Here is a 21,468-nt window from a genome sequence, read left to right as displayed (position 1 = left end):
CAAGAACTGTGTCCAGAGTATCTGCAGAGTCCAAACCTCTGTGAGACACTTCTGTGAAAGCAGAGAACAAATACAGTAAAATGAGATATCCTGAATACAGGTAAGTATTATTTTCAGAAAACATTATGCTCTTCAGCAGTTGATGAGGGCACAAAGAGGTGTTAAAATGGGGAAGGATGTAAGATAAATCTTCTATCAGGAAGTTGTTTATAAAAAGAAGTTATATAAAACCAGTAAGACTGAATCACTTATGGACCCAAAGCTGCCTACAACAGTAGCTCAGTGCAGTGGGATGAGGAGATAAACAGGTTAGTAATTAGGTTCATTAGAAAGCACTGTTCAGAGTATGGCTGGCTTGGGGGGAAACTGTTCTCAAAGCTATATGACAGACCTCAAGGTCACAGAAGATTAGTCGTTCAGGAATTTCTCATCCACTTAAATGTGCAGAAAGTGCAAATAATTAAGTCCATCTCTCCCCAGTCAGGTAGATCATTCCCGCAAACATAATGAAACAGATACTACCTTCTTTCAAATACTGTATGATCGGAGGTATCAGGTTGTTACAGCTGAAGATGGAAATCCTCTGATGTGCAAAAAAATGGATGCAAAGAGGACAATAAGAATTAAATAACTAGTTTCCGCTCTCCCTACTGTCAAGAGAAAGAAAGAGGCAACTCGTCCCACCTATCCCAGACAACTATTTTTGGATATGATGTCCCTCCCCCTTGCCTATAGAGACAGCCTAGAGAATTGGCATAAACTACCCCCTGAAATTTTAGTATCTTCAAGGTGGTCTAGATGAGACACATCTTAACAGTGCAAGTTTCTTCAGCAGTGCTTCATCCTGGAGCTAGGATGACCACCTCTTGAAAGGGAGGTTTAGTTACCTATCTGTGACACTGGCAGATGGTCAGTGTGTGCTATTTGTAATGGTCATTTGGTACCTGTGCACCTTCCATAGCCGCCTGTGCAGGTAATTTTATCTCCATAATCTGAAAGTACCAGCTGTAGAGTCTGTATGTTATGTTTCCAGACAGTTTGCATCTCAGGAGCATGGAATACAAACGAGTTGTAAAGCTTAATCTTAGTAAAGGTTTCCAAGGAGTAAAATTCCCTCTACTCAAGCAAAAAAAAAAGGTCTGCTAAATTTGAGAAGAAAGTTCATACAGGCACAGTTTGGTTATCTTGGGAGCGGTTCGTACTAGATCGGTTACCCGAAGTATCACAAGTGCCTCAGTTGAGAACTGCTGAAGCACTACCAAGTCAGGGCCACCAAGACCCTTGCCTCAGCTAAGCCCTTTAGCTAGCGCAGGGCCACAAATATTATCTCTCCTCTCCATCACCTGAGGAAAAGGTCTGAGTTTCAATAATGGTTTAAATATTCCTTACAGAAGTGCCTCAGTGAAGTGCTCAAGGTTAGGGAAATGAATCTGTAGCAGTGCCCCAGATTTGAACTCCAGGCATTTAACATGTGCATTGCTCTGCAGCTTGTAGGTGTACACCTCTGCAGGTGTATGTTAATCAGCTCCCAATTCTGCAAGCGCTAAGGGGTAAAGCCCTCACTCGCCTCCCTCCCGCACCACCCACCAAGCACCAGAAGGACCCAGTACCGGAGACTGGAGCAGCAGCATCCTGCCATGTCTTCCTCCCAGAGGTAGTGAATGACTCGATGAATGAGATCTATGTGAACAGATACCTGAAGAGATGGCTGTAATTCAACTGAGGGCAGTAAGAGGACGTGCCAAGGCAAACACATTCCAGATGACTTGCAACACAGCGTGAAATTTCACCCTATCATAAATAACACAGTAAATGCGACTGTTGTGTTTCCTAAGGTCAGACACATCCTCTTCTCTATGGAGCAGACATGGAGGAAACGTAGCAACCCTGCTCCTTAGACCTGAAAGGCAGATCAGAGGGATTCTTACTGGGAGGATGACCACGTTGCCACTGATCCCACCTGCTGCCGGCCTGGGTAAAGAAAGATGCTTCAAAAGCTGCGTGCTTTGGCAGCCAGGGCACACGCAGCCAGCGAACTATGTAAATACCGGCAGGTCCTGGGAAGACAATGAACAAAGGTGTATTCCTTCCCCTTTCCTGATGTGACCTTTTTGCTGTGTTCAAGCTGTCTGCAGTACAATACATTGATTCCACCATAATTTGAGGCCATACCCTTCCACACACGTAAAAGCCAACCCACTTGTTATGCTGAAATTTTTTGATTGTGTCTATACCTTACTAGTCAACGGTCAGGCTCATCCAACCGCAGCTAGAGCAGACATTATCTAAGAGGAGAGAAATCCTTCCCAGATGTGACCACAGGGTCTGTCCACAGAGAGGAGATGACGCAGACAGGCGCCAAACTGTGAGCAGTAGGTGCAGTTCATCACCAGTCCATGAAGTTGCTCTTCCAAAGGTGCACAGACACAGTCACCCATTTCAGCAGCACTACCTCTTGAGTTGAACAGTGCTTAGGAGGCGGGACATACCTCACTAATTTTTGCAGTCTAAAGGGGTTGTCTAAGGTAATCATCTTAAACTCCTGCAATCAGTGAAAACAGACAGGAGTCCCCAGAGAGCAATTTGTATGAAGGCAATGGGCTAGATCACCCTCTGGAAGTGTCCATCCACTAGACACGGAGTATAGAATCAGTGGCTTAGGCTAAATTCTAAGCTTTAGACAGCTAAGATACAAGAGACAAATCCCATCCAAAATGAGTAGGTGGCTCAAGCTTGTGGCTCATAGGTGAGACCCGAGGTTCATGTATTACAGATTCCTCACAGGCTCCTCCATATTCATAGCCCTATTACGTGGAGAGTCTTTCTTACAAAATGACCATATATCTCATTTTGCTGTGCCTTCCTACTTGCATGCCAAAACACTCCTAAGTGCTGGTTCTTCCTCAGGGCTTGCTACTACTTTTCATGCCTATGTTTTCCCTCCCCAAGGACAGCATATTCTGAAATGCCACACATTTCCATATCTCCTGGGTCCACAGGAGACAGGTTTGTTTGAGACAGGTTTGTTTCTTTCTTCTGCTTTCTCACTTTTTTTCACCTTCCACTCCTGTTGCAGCCTCTGCATCCCCATGCTCCCATGTTGCTCTTGCGGAGTATCCAAGTGTGAACAGACCTATCCCTCCACCACAGAGCGGGATTTGGGAACTCACAGGAAATTAAATTCCCAAAGAACAGACTTTTCCCATCCTTGGAAAGCCTAGGTGCCCTGTCACTGCGAGGTCCCGGTAACAAAACCTGTTCAGGTCCAAGATCAGCTGTGATGCAGGGAGCCAAACTGCCATTCAGGTCCGCAGGAGGTGGGAGCCACCACCAGTTTGTCCAGGCAAGGCTGGGAGCGGGGACCAGGCACGCTCCCTGGGCACAGATCTTGGCCAGAGCTGCAAGGTCTCTATTTCAGGGGATCAGATGACAGTTCCGGGGATAGTAGGGGCCCAAAACTAACACCTAACAGCTCAGCAGAGCAAAGCTAACAGTCAGGGAAGCATCTGACTTGATCCTGCCTTATCCAGACTAGAGAAGAGAACTGGCCTGAAGGACAGCTGATTTCGCAAAACAGATCTCATTTCTTCTCCCTGGCAAAGCTTCTTTTCTTTCTGAACCTCAAAATGACTGGAGGGAACTGACTCTTTTCAGACCATTGGCTAAGACTCTGCCAAAGGCGTTATGACCAGGGTTAATACACATTATTGGTCTGTCAGCAGTACAAAGAGTAGTTTGTGATCTTTGCAATTGTAACACAGCAAAGCCATCTGTTCATGTGTTTATTTGCTATTCACTGGCTGATACCTAGGCAGCATGCAGCAAGCTTCTGAGCAATCACACATCTCCAACACATGACTACAAAGTATCAGTGGAAACTAAATATCCTGCAAACACTTCTGCTGAAAGCATACAGACTGGCCACACTGGTAACTGCCTGGTCCATTTTAGTTTATCCTGTTTAAACGAGAAGTTTGGAAGAGGTGTCATTCAGCTGAATTGGACGAAAACACTCAGAGACAAGAATGTGCAGATCCCACCTGGAAAGTTGTCCATACTCTTCTCATGCCCCTTTTTCATACATGTTTCAAGTTTCAGACAATGAACCTCCCACGTAAGTGGGCGAACTGGTAGCTCTCTCTTTTTTGATAGCTGAAATTACCATTCTTCCAGGGTCAGACCCTCTATGTCCAACCATTTTTGCTTGCATTATCCGTCTGCCACATTTCAGCTTGTTCAGGGAGATAAGGTGTGTGATGTAGCCCTGAAAAGTGCCATTGCTTCTTAGAAGTGAAATAATAGTTGCTGTTTGCTGTGACCAGATATAGGATCTGATTATGAACTCAGAGCTGCATAAATCTTAACAGTGTAGATGTTAATCAAGTGATGTCACTGTAAAACCACCATACTTGAGATCATATTCAAACTTGTTGGGTTGTTTTCTGCCCTGGATTTTCCAGGTGAACAGATACCAATAGACTTTTTTTTTTTTTTTTTTTTTTTTAATCTTTGTTTTCATTGAGCTTCGGTGTATTCACTTGGAAGTCATATTTCACAAGAGACCACAGTCTGGTTATTAACTTCATCAGCAGGTACATTCACAAATCAGGAGCCATATGTACCGGTACTTGTAAGTGATCAGAACTGAAGGGACAGTCAGCATCTAACAAGTTGTTCATTGTGCCAAGTCTGCTCTAGGAAAATGAAGAGAGTACCTCACTGTACAGACATCTTTTTTTAATATTTTATTACATCAGTGTGCCAAACATTTTTTCCAGAAGAGGGCGCAGAATTTACCTCCAGCAGTACTAAAGAACTACGCTGCTGCCAGCCTGTTACTTGTGAATGCCAAAACCTTTTCAGACTGTTTCTATCTCCATTTGTAAATATGGGATTCGACATTAAACATAGGAAAAAAAAATCCCATCCCGTGACATTTAAAATATAGATGAATACATATGAATCTGTCCGTCTTGGTTCCTTTTACAGTCAGTAATACAGAACAGGCACTTCAGGGGCACAGTTCATCCCATTTCACCCTGTATTTGATCAGCTGAGTAGCTCTCCAGACTCCTTTGACTATACTGCCTGGAGCTCCAATGACTAGCCCAGATGTGGACACCTGCACTTTGGACATCTAAGTTAGAGAGACTCCCACCTCTTGCATTTGCCAGGTAACACTCTACAGTGGCAGTGTGGGACAGAGGTACCCATACTGTGCTTATTGGTAAACACCAGCTGTCATATTACTTCATATTCATTGCAAATTTAAGTCAACTTATGGAAAGTTCTGATTACTTAATTTGTGGGGCTGTTGTCAACGTTGCAATAGAGACCAGGATGAAGGGCCCCTTGCAGAATCACTAAAGAAGTCACGATGAAAATGGCTGGCAAGGGAAGGGAGAGGAGCGTCACTGCGGTTAGACCACACTGTTACTTATGCCAGCTGTTGCACAGATCAATAGCTCTGTTTATTCACATGTCATCAATGCCTGTTACCATTTCACACGGCCTTTGTCAGTGCTCTTTAAACTTCACAAACCAGCAGATCTTGAGGAAGGATTGAAAGCTTGAAGTAAGCCCTTCCTGCTAAGCCTTCCTTATAACTGTTCACATGAAAATGAACAAGCGTGGACCATTATTCAAAATAATGACTCATTTCAGAGACGTATAGGCTGTGTAGATTGTATCACCTCTGCTGGATATGATACAATCTTCAAACACAGACCTTCTGTGATTTATGTATTCACAAAGAGTTGCTTTCAGCTTGAAGATGTAACCCTGCCCCTTAAGCATATATAAAGCAGTCATCACACAAAACCACTACTGTTAAGGTGTCTCTGCATACTCAGGTGCAAAGCCAGCATCACATTTCTAGTCATGGTCCAGCCAAATGGAGAGGTTACACAGCGTGCCCTCCTGTTGTCTCAGCCTACAAAGGTGGGGAAAATTTTACATTTCTCTAGGGTTTCCCATCTGAAGATTGCTTCCCAGCCACAAACACATTTTAGCCTCACCCTTGCTCCCAGCAAACAGGGATAGCTAATAATTTTATAGTTGTATTTTCTTAGTTTAAGAAGCAAAAAAAAGCAAGTCTAAGAGAAATTCATGAGCATGCTAATACATAAGGCAAGGTCAACCCTCACTATCACTATTCTTCCTGAAATGGGTGTCAGATAAGGGTTTGGGAGCCAGAGAAACAGCATTCACAGCTGCTTCACACCTACATTAAAATACTCTTGATATTAACATAATGACAAATAAATCCGTCACCGACTTGCCTCTTAGGGTGTTGATCCTTTACTGCTCCCAAAATAATAATAAAACCCACCAGGATCGGGCTCATAATGAAGAAAGAACCACTGGCAGTTGGTTTTGGATGTGAACTATTTAATGAGTTGGTTGTGAGCAGACATCATTCAAATAAGGCTGTAAGTCACCAGATGCACAGTGCAGAAATAATTGTGCAAACCAACGGCTGGCTGTTCTGAAGGAAGACACTAGGCAGAGCAGGACTACAGCAAATTTATGTGAGCTGGCAACTTCATCCTTTAATAGAAAATCTGGCAAGCTCTACTGACGAGTACAAATAACTCCAAAATTACACACACAAGAGGGCTATTATACAGGGCCACCATCAAAGCTCTGGCTACTCCCAGGCTTACAAATATATTGGGACAGTAAAGGTAAAGTCACTGAAGGTGATGGGACTCTGAAGTGAAAAATACTGCATTGTAATGCTAGAGAGCATGCCCACAGAAATGCTGAACACTAACCTTATTACCTATATCAGTATCAGGAAGGGCTTGAGATAGCTTATATAGCCAGGCATGACTTCTACCATAAAAGAAAAAAGTGAAATTGGCATCAAATGCTGGAAACCAACAGGGGAAGAACCTCAGAAACACCTCTCCATTCAAGGCTACTGCAGCCCTATTGAAAACAAATGGACATTACTCAAGTACCTTATTTCCCCATTACAAAAATCCCAGCTGTTGCACAAACTAACCAAGCCAGAATGTCATACCTCGTCATAACTGCTGTTTGAGTGGAGCTGATGAAAGATAGTGACCCGTGATTCACAAATGGCTCATTTGGGAAATCTTCCTTAATGGATTAAACACACTAAAGCAATTTCTTACTAGCAAGAACGCAAATAGTGTAGAAGTTGGCGGGGAAGGGGGGGAAGTATGAAAAGCAAAATCCCGATGAAATTGATGTTCTGCTGGGCATTTTTAGGCCAGGGGCTTTTAAGGCAAAACTACAAAGCAAGTACCTCTCTGTTTTGCAAGTCAATCTAGATAATTCCTGATAAGGCTAAAGAGTTGCTGTAATTATTACATGCCCATCCCACTTCTAGTAATGAAAAATCCTAGGGATATACAGGTGGCGGGTGGTAGTATGTAGGACTATCTAATGCAGAAGAAATTCTGTGAATAAAGAGAAACCCTGTGATCAGACGTGATTTGTGGTCCCTAATTGTAGATTTCTGTAAGGAGAGGGAAAAGAACATTTCTATCTGCAAAGGTGGGGTTGGGTTACTCTAGTCTCCTCCACTTATCCTAAATCTTTCTTTCTCTCCTGCTATTTTATGAATTGGCTTCATCAGTCTGTAGTGGTAATGCTTACTTATTGAACTGTATAGGCATTTAATTTTGTTAAGAAAAGATGAAAAAGTGGTTGCTGGGGTTGTTGGCTAATATTTTTCCTCCTATATCTAGGAAATAGCAGTTTTGATAAAAGCCTGATCTCTCTTTCCTTTTCTAAGACATAATATAAGGTAGGGATACAAAAAAGTCTTTGTATCACATTCTCTCAATACATTAGAAATAATATATATGTGTTTGAGTGTGCTCGCTTGCTTTGTTCTAAGATGTGAGAGATTTTCTTTGTGAAAGATCAGTGATTGGTATTTCAGTCCATTTCATAATCTGCAGAGCAAATTCTACTCTCAGGGATGCGCATCCTAGTCTAATGGCTTTATTTTAGTTACTCATGTATACTAATATATTCAATGATGCATGTGCCACATAAAGTACTAGGGATAATTTCTCAGCATGACGAGTGCATGGCATGAATCGTTCCCCTAAGCGCAGCTACAGACTTTGATGTACTCAAGGGAGGGCTTCCTCTGCTGAGTTTAAAGTTCAGAAGTTCAAAGGCACTTCTCATTAGAAATTAACCACGACACTTTAAAAATGAGAAGAGAACAACCTGCTCCATGCCTGAAAAACTTGGCAGGGGCCCTCCTCCCAAGCCAACAGAAACTGGCATGCTGAGAAGTGTCTTGCAGAAGAGGGGTGGAATTCAGGGGCGGCACAAACAGGAGAGTGACCTCTTAAAGTCCTGCCTCAGAAAACACGTTCCCTCGGCTTCTCCAAGCCTTGTTCGGAGAGCAAGGTCTGCAACATGAGCTGTAACAAGCTTTATTTACAGCTGTTCATATTGGACTGACCACATGGCAGATATTTAGCTGAATATCCAGGCAGATGCCCCCTTGGGGTGCATGCCCCCATACCATGGGGGTATGATGCCCCCCCCTTGGGGCATCATACCAGCCCCAGAGAGTTCAAGCAAATCTTTAAGTTTCCTGTCTTTCTGGTGTGGTGTAGAAACCCCATAGCTGACATACAGAGGTAGCAGGTTAATCACTGAAATGCAGCTGGGCAAAGAGCCTGTCAACTGCTAGGCATGTGTCCAAGGGTGCCGCTGGTCCCTGCCAAAAGCCGAGAAAAACACCAGTGCCCGTGAGGTTTGCTGGGCAACCATGCAGCTTCTGCTTGTACGAGATGCTTGCCCGTGGGAGCCACTGATGGAGACGTGAGAGAGGCAGAAGGGTGAGGCCTCAAAACTCGAGGATGCCCGTTTGCTGAGCCACTCATGACGCGACTTGTTGGGATGAGAGGAGGCAGCCAATGTGCATGGTTAGGTGGGAGGCCTGGAAGAGCCCAGGACAATATCAGGTTGGTGGAGTGAGCGAGCGGAGGCTGCTCGGTCAGCGCTCCAGGAGTGAGGCTTGCTACAAAAACATGACAACTTTTGTGTAACACAAGGGAGGATTGCACTTTCCCGTTGTTTTAACTGTGGCTTTTCCTTTCTATGCTTTAAACTCAATACTCTGAACCCATCCTTTCTTTCAGTTCTCTGGTTGCCCTGTGTAGAGCTGGGGCATAATGCCTGCTTGAGGCTGGTGACCCTCGGCCAGCATCCTCCCTCAGAAGCAGTGGCTTGAAACAGAGCTGCTGTGGGGCTCTTCAGAGAGAGCTTGCAGGCAGGTGAAAGGGACTTGTGCCTTGGGTCACACTTAAGCAAACCTCAGCCTGTGGAGGTGTCCAGCGCTGGGGCTTGTGCTGTCTGAGCTGGAAACCAGTTGTGGCAGAGGTGGGTGAAACCTCCTGCAAAGTACAGGCCAGCAAAAGGGCTTGGAGTTACCTCTGGGGCATTACACCGCCTTGACAACGATCCCAGCTTGAGGTTAGCTCCTGTTTGGGACAGCAGGAAAACTGAAACTGGTTCAGGTATGTGATCCCAAAATAAATATTTTCACAGCTCAGGGCATGTGACGTGTCACCGGAAAGTGTGCAGCGAGGACAATGGCTGGCAAAGGACTGCAGCTCCGCAAGGCTCTAATGTGCTCTGCCGCCGTCCAGCCTGCACCTGGGCACCCGATGCCTGCGACTCAGGCAGTCCCTCTAAGTTTCCTTTACAGGCAAGAAAATTCCTCCCATAAATCTGCACATCTTCCCAAAGATGCCCTGTATTTAATGGGACTGTGTAAACTGGGGTGGGGGGAGCAGGATTTATGACTGGGAAATTAATTTCATGCATAATTATGTTTTGTATTTCATGCTAAAGTACGGTATTTTGCATTAACAGTATATCCAGCAATAACACAAACACTTCCTCCAGCTGAATTTTAACACTTGTCTCAGGTTCTTTAATGGATGCAGCAAACCTGTACCTTTTGCATGCCAGGTTATGTCCTAACTCTCACTTGCCAAATCAGGTTTTTCCCGTATGTACATAGAAAAGTTAACACTTCCCAGAATACCATGAAAATGCTCCAGGCCATCTTTCCAAATAAACCCTTAATCCTCAGCCATCACCGAAAGTCATTTTTGTCAATAGTGTACCATCCCATAGCAAAACAAAGAGTAGTCAGTATAATAAGCATGGGTGTCTCCAACCTCACTGTTTGGCATCTACTGGCATTTTTATTTTGTTGGTATTTGTTAAGCAATTTACAATCAAAAGCCACTACCTTGTCACATGGAGACTTCTGAATTTTATGAATTTGCTGTTGGAAGGTTTTCCGATTCCTGTCTACACATAGTAAGTAAGGTAACTACACCAGACACTGGGAAAGAAAAATTTTCCCAGAGCTGACACAAAGAGATTGCTTCATTATCCCATTTTCTCCCACTTCACAACTTAGCTTACTGAAAAAAAGTGCAGTGCAATAGTTAAATCCACATAAAAGCCCTGCCACCAAAATCAGAAACACTGACCGTGTGCATGACGCATCATTCAGTGCTGCAAACTTCCCTTACAAACTGGACTTAAGTCAAAACTGTTTAAGAATTTCTCCTTTTCTAAAAGTTGAAATGCATTTCCGACATGAAAAAAAACTTTACATAGTCTTAGTCATAGAATCACTCAAAAGTGATTCTGCCCTTCTTCACCTGGCTGGCAGCTAAAATGAATTAAAAAGCTAGAATGAACATCTAAATGAGCCACTAAAATAAACAGTCAGCTGAGAAGAGTCACTTGAGCAAAGAGGAAAACTGAAAAACACAGTGCATACCTGAATCTCTATTATCAGTGGAAAATGCTTTATTTCTTTACAAGGGCAATGGCAAGGTAGAACTGCAATGTAAAGAAAGAAAAATCTTTTCAGTATGGGAACATGAAAGCATTAACATAACAGGCAGAGCACATTGTGTCCTGCCCTTGGCAAACGTCTTGTTGGCTACTCTGGACTGTGACCCAGCAAAAATAAGCAGTCCAAATGAATTTTCTCCTAGGTAATATATTGCTTCATTTACTACATGCAGTAGACACTGGCAGACTGTTTTCTCGAGAGTCAGTGTGGGGGCACGACATTGCACTGAGGAATAGGAAGACCCCGTGCTGCATACAAATTGCACACAAAATGAGCTGAAGCACAGCTTGGTACACTAAAAAGTTTCCGACTACATTTGATCCATTTGATTTTTGACAAGGCAGTGCTCTCAGAGGACAGGAGGACGGGGGGAACCTGATCATGTACCCCAGCACATGCATGTGCCCATTGGCATCTAGGTTTTTAAGGTGTTTTTTTCTCCTCAGATCTCATTACTGTTAGTTTTCTTTGTGATTCCTTAAGCTCAGCAAGTTTAAATTTGATTTTAAATCTGGCCTCTTTATCCAAGAGCTTCTGCACCTGCAGGCAGCCCCCCTTTTCACTGGAAGGTTTTACCTACTTCTGTGAAATCAGTCTGGCTATCACTCCTTTTTCAAACACACACACCACTTCAGAAACCAAATCAAACCAGTAGGATCAAAAGAAGCTGATGGATCGAGTGCATGTTAATTTCAACATGTTCATCAAATTTTGTTGAATCTGTACCAATCAAAAAAAAGTCACATATTATTTCCTTATTCCCTTTGTTTCTGAGTTGCTTGAGCATGTTGATCTAAGGCAGCTTTTAACTCCGCTTTGTCACCGTGACCTTTTTTGATCCCAGCCCGTTTGCTCTCAAATTAAGTCACGCTATAGAAGCCGCTTTGCTCCAGGTTGCGGTTTTCATGCTCTCGCTTAAATGAAATCTTTCTACGCCACTGGCTGGGACAACTGGTGCCTGATAAACAGTGGGGCCAGAGACAGTAAACCACAGCACCCTCTTCGTGGAACAACCCTCCCCTGAGTAAATAAGGAGCCGCTGTGGGAATCAGGGAGAGGAACCGGAGGAGGGCATGGGAAGTTCTTCCTTGCAGAAAGAGATACTGGTGGGAAGGTGTAAGGCAGACACTCACCTTCACCTGTCTCCCCTTCCTCCCAGCTGCAAACTGGGACAAATTTGTGTGGAGGGCTGGGCTGTACCTAAGCAGGGCTAGGTACAAAGAGCGGGGTGTAAATTATCACCCCTCACCCACACTCTCCTGCAGCTTCTTTCTGCCTCCTCCAGGCCCTTTGCCATGCCTGCCAGCCACCTCACACCATGCCATCTCCTCGACCACTGTCTCCAGTTGCTACCACCCCGTTAGCTGAAGCTCACACTTATTAGCTTTGATCCTTGCACTCCTTTGGGAAATGAGTCCCTCTTTTCCAGAAGCTCATCTCTTCTTGTCATCCTCACGTCGCTCTCTCGGGAAGGGTGTTACACTGGCAGAGCTAAAGGTCTCCGTGCCACGCTCCCCACTTCGGGTTTTCTTTGGCATATCGACACACATCCTGAAAAAAAACCCAAAAGGATCACCACTGGAAAAATTTCCTTATGTGTAAACAGCTAGAAAAGTAGTTAAATGTACTGCTGTTATGAACTGAAATACACCTATCTGTGAAAAGAAGATTTCAGCATGTGGGCTAAATAACAGGGTAGCAGGGACCACATGCAATCATGTTCTGAGCATAACATATAACATGTAATCATTAGTGCACCCATGCACCACTTAGAGCAATGATAAGCCAAAGGCATCCCAGTGCTACTCTATTTGCTTCAGTGAGGTGACAAAATCATAGGGTAATAGAATAATTCAGGTTAGAAGGGACCTCCAGAGGTCACCTAGTCCAAAACACGACTAATTGGATGGGCTTGTTCAGGTGCATGTCCAGTTATGTCTCGAACACCTCCAAGGAGGGAGATCCCACAACCTCCCTGGGCAGCCTGCACCAGTGCTTGACCATCCTCATGGTAAACAATTTTTTCCTAATACCTGATGGGAATTTCCCACCTTCCAACTCATGCCCCTTGTCCTGTTGCTGTGCTCCTCTCAGAGGGTCGGCTCCAGCTTCTCCGAGTCCTCCGACCGGGAGCTATCCTGGTGCCCATAAAAGACGACAGAGTCCTTGTGCCCAAACCTACCAGGTGCTCAGGAAACAGCAGAGCCCAGCTGTGGCACACGAGGGCAGAGGACACGCTCAGTGGGAAAGCGTTACCGCTCTGGGAATACCAGGGTCTCAGCCCTGACCTGCAGCTCAGCCACTCGTCAGGACTCAGCCTCTGCATCTGTATGGCTCTCTGCAAGGATCGCTTCTGAACACTGGCTGCTTTGGAAAGACATTTGCTTATCTGCCTCCCACCTCAATTAAATCCTTTTAAATTCCATTAGATTCTTCTATTTTATTCTTTTATTTTGCAAACACTTTCTAGATCGCATGACATAGGGCTGCATGTTCTAAAAACCAGTCCAAAAAGTTTCCCTCCTTTCCACTGTGACCTACCTGGGTTTAGCAAAACTTAATGTGATGTGGAGGCAACTTCTGAATGCCAAGAGCTGCACCTGTGCTGTTGGCCAGGTGGAATGCACCTCCAGTAAAGTCAGAGATGCACTTCTTCACATTTCCTGCTCAGTTTGTTAAACAGGTTATATCTATTTTTAAAAGCATTGTATTACAAACTTGCAGGGAACAACACAGGCTTTTTTCAACAAAATTAAGCCGAGCTGAAAAAAAAAAAGAAATAATGCATTAATCTCAGTGTCAGGAAACAAAGTCTGTAATGTCCGAACGCACTGCACAGAATGGGAGAGTTTATTGGCTCGTGGAATGCAATTTTTCACTCCTTTAAAATGCTCTGGGTTGTCACTTCCAATTAATTTTTTACTTTTTGTTACGTAATATATGAACCACATAGCTTAAAATCGTTCTTGTCCTGGCAGTTTACAAAAGACGTGCAGTAATTTAATTTAATTCCATTTCTGATAGCTTAAGAAAAACAATGGTGGCAACCTCAGCAAGGACTGGTGATTATTAACTGATGTTCCCACTCTGATGGATTTTTTTTAGCCAACACAGAAACATTCCTTTGTCTACTCTCCTTTGGAGAAGAGGATCTGGTTGCTCATTTTTTAGGCGGGACTTTTTGTTCTGCACAATGCAGAACACCGTGCAAGCCTCCTCATTTTACAGTTGTGTTAATCTCCTCTAATGCATACACCAATTTGAGGTGTATTCCCCAGATCTGTCACTGACAGCAGACCTGACCTTGCCCAGCTGATGACACTCTTACAAGCCTGTCTATGTTCCCCGCATGCCTGCCTTACCTTTTCAATATTCAAACTCTCAGGGAAACCCTAGCAAACAAGGAAGTTGTCCTTCAGCCTTAGAAAAATGAAGTTGGGGCTTTTTTCTTTTGCACAAGTGCTCTAGGCACCCTGGAAATCGTAACATGGCAGAGGCAGGAAAGAGTCTCAAGTTGCCCAACCTATGCATGGTAAAATTACAAGAAAAATTACTCTGGGACAAAGGCATGACGACCCTAGCCTGCTTATCCTGGCTGCAGAACAAATGCTGTTGTCATCCGGTGTTTAACTTATGAGGCAATAATGACAGCTTGTGATTTTGATCCTGCAAGAGCTAAAATAATATCCTGTATTTCAGACTTGAGAGCAAAACCGTTTCTGAAGGACTCTGCTGTACAGAGTAATACAATAAATTTTTGTACATTATAAAAATCCAACTATTGAATAATATTCCATTCTGACTTGTAAAATATATATAGTTTACAAATCTTGGGAGTCTGGGGAGGTCCCTGCTGACTGGAAGGTAGCCAATGTTATCACAATGTACAAAAAGGGCGTGAGGGAAGACCCAGGGAACTACAGAACTGTTAGTCTAACCTCAGTTCCTGGAAAATCTGTGAAGAAGATTATACTGGGTACTACTGAAAGGCATTTAAAGAACAATGCAATCATCAGGCCCAGTCAACATGAGTTCACAAAGGGAAAGTCCTGTTTAACTAATTTGATATCCTACTATGATAAGGTCACCTGCCTAGCTGATGAAGCGGATGCAGTTTCCTGGATTTTAGTAAGGCTTTTGATACCATCCCTCGCAGCATCCCTCTAGACAAGTTGTCTAACTGTGGGTTCATGGTGCGCTGGGTGAAGAACTGGCTGAGGGGCAGAGCTCAAAGGGTTGTAGTGAATGGGTCTACATCTGGCCGGCGACCGGTCACCAGGGGTGTTCCTCAGGGCTCAATTCTAGGGCCAGTCCTGTTCAATATTTGTATCAATGATCTGGATGCAGGAGTTGAATGCACCATTAGCAAGTTTGCTGATGATACCAAACTGGGAGGTGCTGTTGACTCTCTTGAGGGACAGGAGGCCTTGAAGAGGGATCTAGATAGGTTGAAGCATTGGGCTATGATTAATGGGATGAATTTACACAAGTCCAAAAGCTGGATTCTGCACCTGGGACAGAATAACGCCGGGCACAAGCATGAATGGGGAAAGGAGTGCCTGGCGAGCAGCCCTGCAGAAAGGGATCTGGGGGTGCTGGGCAACAGCAGGCTCAGTGTGAGTCAGCAGTGTGCCCTGGCAGCCAAGAGGACAAACCCCATCCTGGGGAGAATCAAACACAGCACGACCAGACGGTCAGAAGAGGTCATTATACCGCTGTATTCAGTGGTGGTGCGGCCTCACCGGGAGTACTGTGTGCAGTTCCGGGCCCCACAATTTAAGGATTTTGAGGTACTTGAATGTGTCCAGAGGAGGGCAACAAAGCTGGTGACAGGGCTGGAAGGAATGTCCTGTGAGGAGTGGCTAAGGACTTTGGTCTTGTCTAATTTGGAGAAGAGGAGGCTGAGAGGTGACCTCATTGCTCTCTACAGCTTCCTGAGGAGGGGATGTGGAGAGCGAGGTGCTGAGCTCTTCGCCCTGGTACCCAGTGATAGGATGCCTGGCAGTGGTTCACAGCTGCACCGGGGGAAGTTTAGACTGGACATGAGGGAGCATTTCTTTACCGAGAGGGTGGTCAAACGCTGGAACAGGCTTTCTAGAGAGGTGGTTGATGCCCCAAGCCTGTCAGTGTTTATGAAGCATTTGGACAATGCCCTTAATAACGTGCTTTAACTTTCGGTCAGCCCTGAATTGGTCAGGCAGTTGGACTAGATGATCGTTGTAGGTCCCTTCCAACTGAAATAGTCTATTCTAAATACTTACTAATAATTCACCCTAAAATGCAATTTTTATGCCCAAGAGCCAATGAGACTTAGCACAAAAAATGAACCACAAGGTTCATTTTCTTACAAAACCTTACAAGAACCTTTTCTTACAAAAAGGTGTGAGCACCTTTCTGTCCCAGTCCGAGGGAATAAATCCATACTCATTCAAATGACCCAGCACAAAACTCTGTTAATGCAATGATCTGATCAATTTATGTACAGAAAAGAACAAGAATCAGTCCCACACTGGTCTGAGGAACTTCAAAAAAATTCCCGAGTCATAGCTTGTCCCAAAACACTGGAACAAGAAACAAAGCAAAGGCCAAGTCTTTCACTCTACAAGTTAAGAATAGCTAAGAGAGCCAAGTAAGCAAAGCCAAAGCCAGACCTATGGTGGCAGGAAGACCGAGGTTGAAGGGAGTTATAGGCATGTCTTCACATGGATATTAAGTTCCTTCCACAGCAACGGGGAGAAAAGGGACCAACGTTTTCTGGTAAGCTGGAAGCTAGAAGATGTGTGAGTTAAGCTCATGACAGAGGGACTTGCACTTGCACAAGAGAGAAGCTGAAAATGTAATAAGGGGAGAAACACAGCCTCACAGATGAATGTTTTCCAATGTCTAATCCATGCAGATCCCATCCAACACAAAGAAAATGCCACAGGGGAAGAGAATCTCTTGCAACTTCCCTTACTCTTCAACCTGGGGTGAATACTCAGCCATGCACGATGTCATTTTGCATTTACACCACTACAGATGAGATCAGAAGCTCAATGTCTTGCTTTGATTTTAGATGAGAAAGTTCGTAAGAACTGGACTAGTAACATAAACATCCTCAGAAGCAGCAGTGTCAGGAGTAGAAAAGAGGAGCCTTTCCCAGGGAAGGGGTGCTTATGCTTGTCAGGAAGCTCCTCTTCATCTTCTTCCTCTTCTTCTTTGGGGCTCAGACTCAGACCTAGAAGTCCCCAGGCTGTGTTCCTATCCTTCAACACTCATTCCAGCCTTCTGGTTATAGTGTGGCAGCACACTGAAAACTTCTGATGGGCCCTGGCCAAAATGTGTCCAGACACCAGCCCCGGGAGTCAACAAGATTTACACCAACCAAAGCGGCATTATCAACAAAAGAATAAGTGACCTCCCCATGTCAAGAAAATACGATGACCTAGACCTGTACTCAAGTGTCCTACCTCAGACTGGATTAGATCCCAGCTGCTTGGATTGACCTAGGTTTCCACCACCAAGAGAAATCCAGTCTACAAGACCTTAAAGTGCTGTGATTTTTTCCTTTCTGCTGCCATGGCCTACAATAAATATATCATAATGTCATGTAGATCGGACTTGGATCTAGGGTCATGCCCCTACTCTCTGTGTCCCCAAGTAAGCTCTGGCTACAGCCCGACACCATAGCAGAGTATGGCTCACCCACATCCAGACCCTTCCTCTCTCTTTTCCCTCCAGAGGAGAGGAGAGGAGAGGAGAGGAGAGGAGAGGAGAGGAGAGGAGAGGAGAGGAGATCTTGGCACAGAGGTTGAACAGGAGCTGTAGCATACTCCATGCCCAATGCCACTGTGCAAACAAGCCTACTGCCTGCTTTCCCCTCTCCCTCTTCCCTGCCAGTGCACCCTGCAAGACGGAGGATACCAAGGAGGCAGAGAGTGGGCAGAGAGCCACCGGGTCAGTAAATGCAGCTGCGGGCCCCATTTTATCCTGCTGGGGCATTAACAGATCAACAAACAGCCTATTCCCACTGAGCACTGACACACCTCCAAGGGTACACCTAACTCTAGCTGTTTTGTTTTTTTTGGTGTTTTTTTTACGTCTATAAGGTGATTACATCTGGGTTTGTGTCCACACGACAAAACCAAAGAGCATTCATCGGAAGAATGATGATGTAAATGTGGCTTCTTATACTCCAGTGATTGCCCGTCTGGCAAAAAGGTTTAGAAAATGTAACAATAGTTTTGAAATAAATAGGTGGAAAGTAAAGACCGGCAGTGTACTTTCCACATCAATGGCAAATACACTACTGATGTGGAAAGTAAATAGCTTCGAACAAGAGGAGAAGCCGCAGCAGATAACTTTACCCCTGCGAGCTGCAGGCTCGAATGCCAGCGCATTAGGACTGAGGTAGAAAATCCCAAGTTCATCACCTCACATTGCAAAACCGGGTAGGAAAAGCTGTTATCGTCTGTGGCCAGATAATAACAGGAGGCCAGCTGAACCTCAGAGGATTAAACAACCTTACTACGTATTTCCAAAGCTCACCTCCGTGTATGACTGTGGAGCGATAGATATGGCCGGCACACCTGTATTCTACCAGCACTGCTCAAAACTACCGCTGCTGGAAAGGCTTTTTTTTTTTTTTTTGGGGGGGGGGGGGGGGTGGGTGGGGTTAGGGGGGGTGCCCGCCTGCAGAAAGGGATGCAAACCTGAAACCGCCGAGAAAAGCCCAAGGAAGCACCTGCCAAGTCGCTGCCCCCCTCTCCCCTGCCCCGCCGGGAAAGGAGAAACTAAACCCTAATTACAGCTCGAGACGAAATCCCTTTCTTTTCGGGTCTGGGTTGTTTTTTACAGCTCCCCCCACACACACACACCTCGCTTCCCCGCCGGGCCGGGGGCCGCCCTGAGGGCAGACCTTCATCCCTTCCTTCCCTTCCCGCCAAGGCCGCCGGGCCGGGCCGGGCCGGGCCAGGCGGGGCGGGGGCGGCCCCGGAGGCGCCGGGAGCTCCCTCTGCTGATTGGGTTGCGCGGGCTGCCGCCGTCGCCACAGCCGCCGCCGCAGCCGTTACCACAGACTTTACCTCAGACGTTACCACAGACGTTACCACAGACTTCACCACAGACTTCACCACAGACGTTACCAGAGACTTTACCTCAGGCGTTACCACAGACGTTACCACAGCTGCCGCCGCCGCCGCCGCCACAGCCGCCACCACAGGGCGTCCCGCTCCGCCCGCCGCGGCTCCGCGCCGCCTGACCGCCCGCCCGCCTGCCTGCCTGGCTGCCGGGGCCCATGGCGAGCACGTCGGCGGAGATCATCGCCTTCCTGCTGACCATCTCGGGCTGGGTGCTGGTCTCCTCCACGCTGCCCACCGACTACTGGAAGGTGTCCACCATCGACGGCACGGTCATCACCACCGCCACCTTCTGGGCCAACCTCTGGAAGACCTGCGTGACCGACTCCACAGGCGTCTCCAACTGCAAGGACTTCCCATCCATGCTGGCGCTGGACGGTCAGGCTCCCGCCGACACCCACCCCCATTCCCCCCTCTCTCTCCCCGTGACGGTCCGCGGGAGTCGGGCTGGGAGGCGGGGGGGGGGGGTGTGTGTGTGTGCTCCGGGACTCCTGCCGGGCCGGCCGGGCGCCTCAGCGGGGCTGGCGGGGGGTCGGGGGCCGGGGTTGGGGGGGGACGACACCCCGGCGGAGGCGGCTCCCACGCGGGGTCGTGGGGAAGTGCCCTGCCGTGCCCTGGCAGGTGGCGGCGGCGTGCTGCTGGCGCACACCCGTGGAAGTGGTTGGGGTTTGGTGGGATTTTTTCCCCCTAAAACCCTCTGATTGTGATCACGTTCAATGTCCCGTTTGGCCTCTCTGGCTGTTGCTACCTGCTTTTATTTTTTTTTTTTATTCCCCCTCATCGGAAGACTCCGTGCGTGTGGGTTTGACACAAGAAGAATGCAGGCAAATTTCTCGTGCCGATTTATTTTCCGACTGCCGGGACATTCCTCTTTTTTATGGTTTTGCCAGCCATGCAACGGTCGGTGGAAAAGAACAAGCCTTGGCGTCATTTTGTTTTAATTAATGTGCCTTTGCTTTTTTTTTGCTAAGTGGTTATTAACTGGGATGTAATTGCTTCATTGATAAATGGCAGTGTAAAAGCTTGGGGCAGTGAGGGATGCAAAGGTATGTAAAGCGCTTGGGTTTAGGGCAGTGTTACTTTGAAACAAAGCTGGGAGTTTTGCTGTAGTGCCTGAAACCAAAGACTGAGTTGGTGCTGCGTGTCTTTCCTGGTTAAGGGGAAACATTTTTGCCCTTTAAGGAAGCCCTACTGGGAGACTGGGTCACTGCAGGGAATCTTTACGACTCAACTTTTAGTTGATAAATCTGCACAGATTATGGCTGGTAGAAACAGTGGAAGCGTGCACGGCATTGGTTTATAGCGCCTCAGGAGTGACTGTAAATGAAAGGGAGGAAAGGTTTTTAAAATTATGGCACCTTTTCCAAGTTTTTATAGTCATCAATAAACACAATATACAATGTCCTAGTGGCTTTGACACTCAAAAAACCCCTCAGGCCTACTGTTCACAGTCTGGCCAGATACTCCCTTTGCATTAGAGTCTGAGAGTGGATTTTGGTGTGAAAGGTTTGTTTAAAAGGAAAAGAAAGTCTGTTAATCAAATCACTAACAGAGATCGATACAATCATAACAGGGATTAATATTATCATGAAGCTAATTCATACCAGTATCTGGAAACCTTCAGCCTCTGTATGTACAAAGGGCTAAAAGAGGACAAGATACTAAAAAGGGGTAACACAGGCAACCCTTAAGCATCACTATTGCAGGATGCTTCCCTCGGATAGAGAAGTACTGTTCCCCAGACATTCTTTTGGGGAATGTCTTGCCCCGTGGTGGCAGAGGGGTTTGCTGGTACCTCCAAAGGGGTGGGAAAGCTGGCTGGCCTCTGTTGGCTTCAGTCACCCTATAGCCAAGCGTAGCAGCTGAGATTGTGGTTTCCAGCCTTGGGCAAGGAGCTGTGGTCTGTGTGCAGGCAGGCACAGCGTGACTGCCAGTGCGTAACCTTTTGCATCCACCAAATCTATTGTTTAGCTGTTCTTTTAGTTCTGTGTTAATCTGTTTTGGAGTAAGAAAAGCGTAGTCACAAACAAAGAGTGCAGAATTGGGAACATATAAAATGCCCAAAAGAAGAAGAAACTTGACAGCAAGATCCTTAGCACCCCTTCCTCCAAACTCTTGTACATTGAAACCTTGTGTTTTGGGTAAACATGTTCCACTTGCCCAAGGAATGAGTTTCTGAGGCACCTTCTGCATAGTGAAACAGCCATCAGAGCACTAACTCATTTTGGACAGAAGTGAATCCGGAATGCACATCTGGAAGGGCCTTATCCCATCCTCCTGGCCAGACTGTTTATCAGTACTGGAAGGTTCCTGGCTTCAGTGTTTCTCAATAACACCTCTGAATGCCATGGGGCCAGATCCTGGTACCCAGGCATAATGCAAGTGAAAGGAGAGAGAGTAACGTAACCCCCACAGCACAGGCCAGGCAAGCTGGGACAGGGCGGAGGGGCAGCCACCACAGTCAGAGGT

General features: G+C 46.0%; 1 protein-coding gene across 2 annotated transcripts in view; it reads left to right on the top strand.

Annotated features, from left to right (window-relative positions):
* The window catches only part of CLDN10 (claudin 10), a 58,262-nt gene that overhangs the window by 24,789 nt on the left and 12,005 nt on the right, over positions 1-21,468 (top strand). The window contains exon 1 of one of the 2 annotated variants that reach the window (XM_049815890.1): positions 19,158-19,377. The exons of the other annotated variant lie outside the window; for it this stretch is intronic. Coding sequence (XP_049671847.1) covers positions 19,158-19,377 — 220 coding nt within the window. Of the gene's footprint in view, positions 1-19,157; positions 19,378-21,468 lie in introns of those variants that run through there. 2 annotated transcript variants of the gene reach the window in all.

Source organism: Accipiter gentilis, chromosome 13 (assembly GCF_929443795.1).
Source record: "Accipiter gentilis chromosome 13, bAccGen1.1, whole genome shotgun sequence".
Lineage (NCBI taxonomy): Eukaryota > Metazoa > Chordata > Aves > Accipitriformes > Accipitridae > Astur > Astur gentilis.
This window is presented reverse-complemented; position numbering and strand designations above follow the sequence as displayed.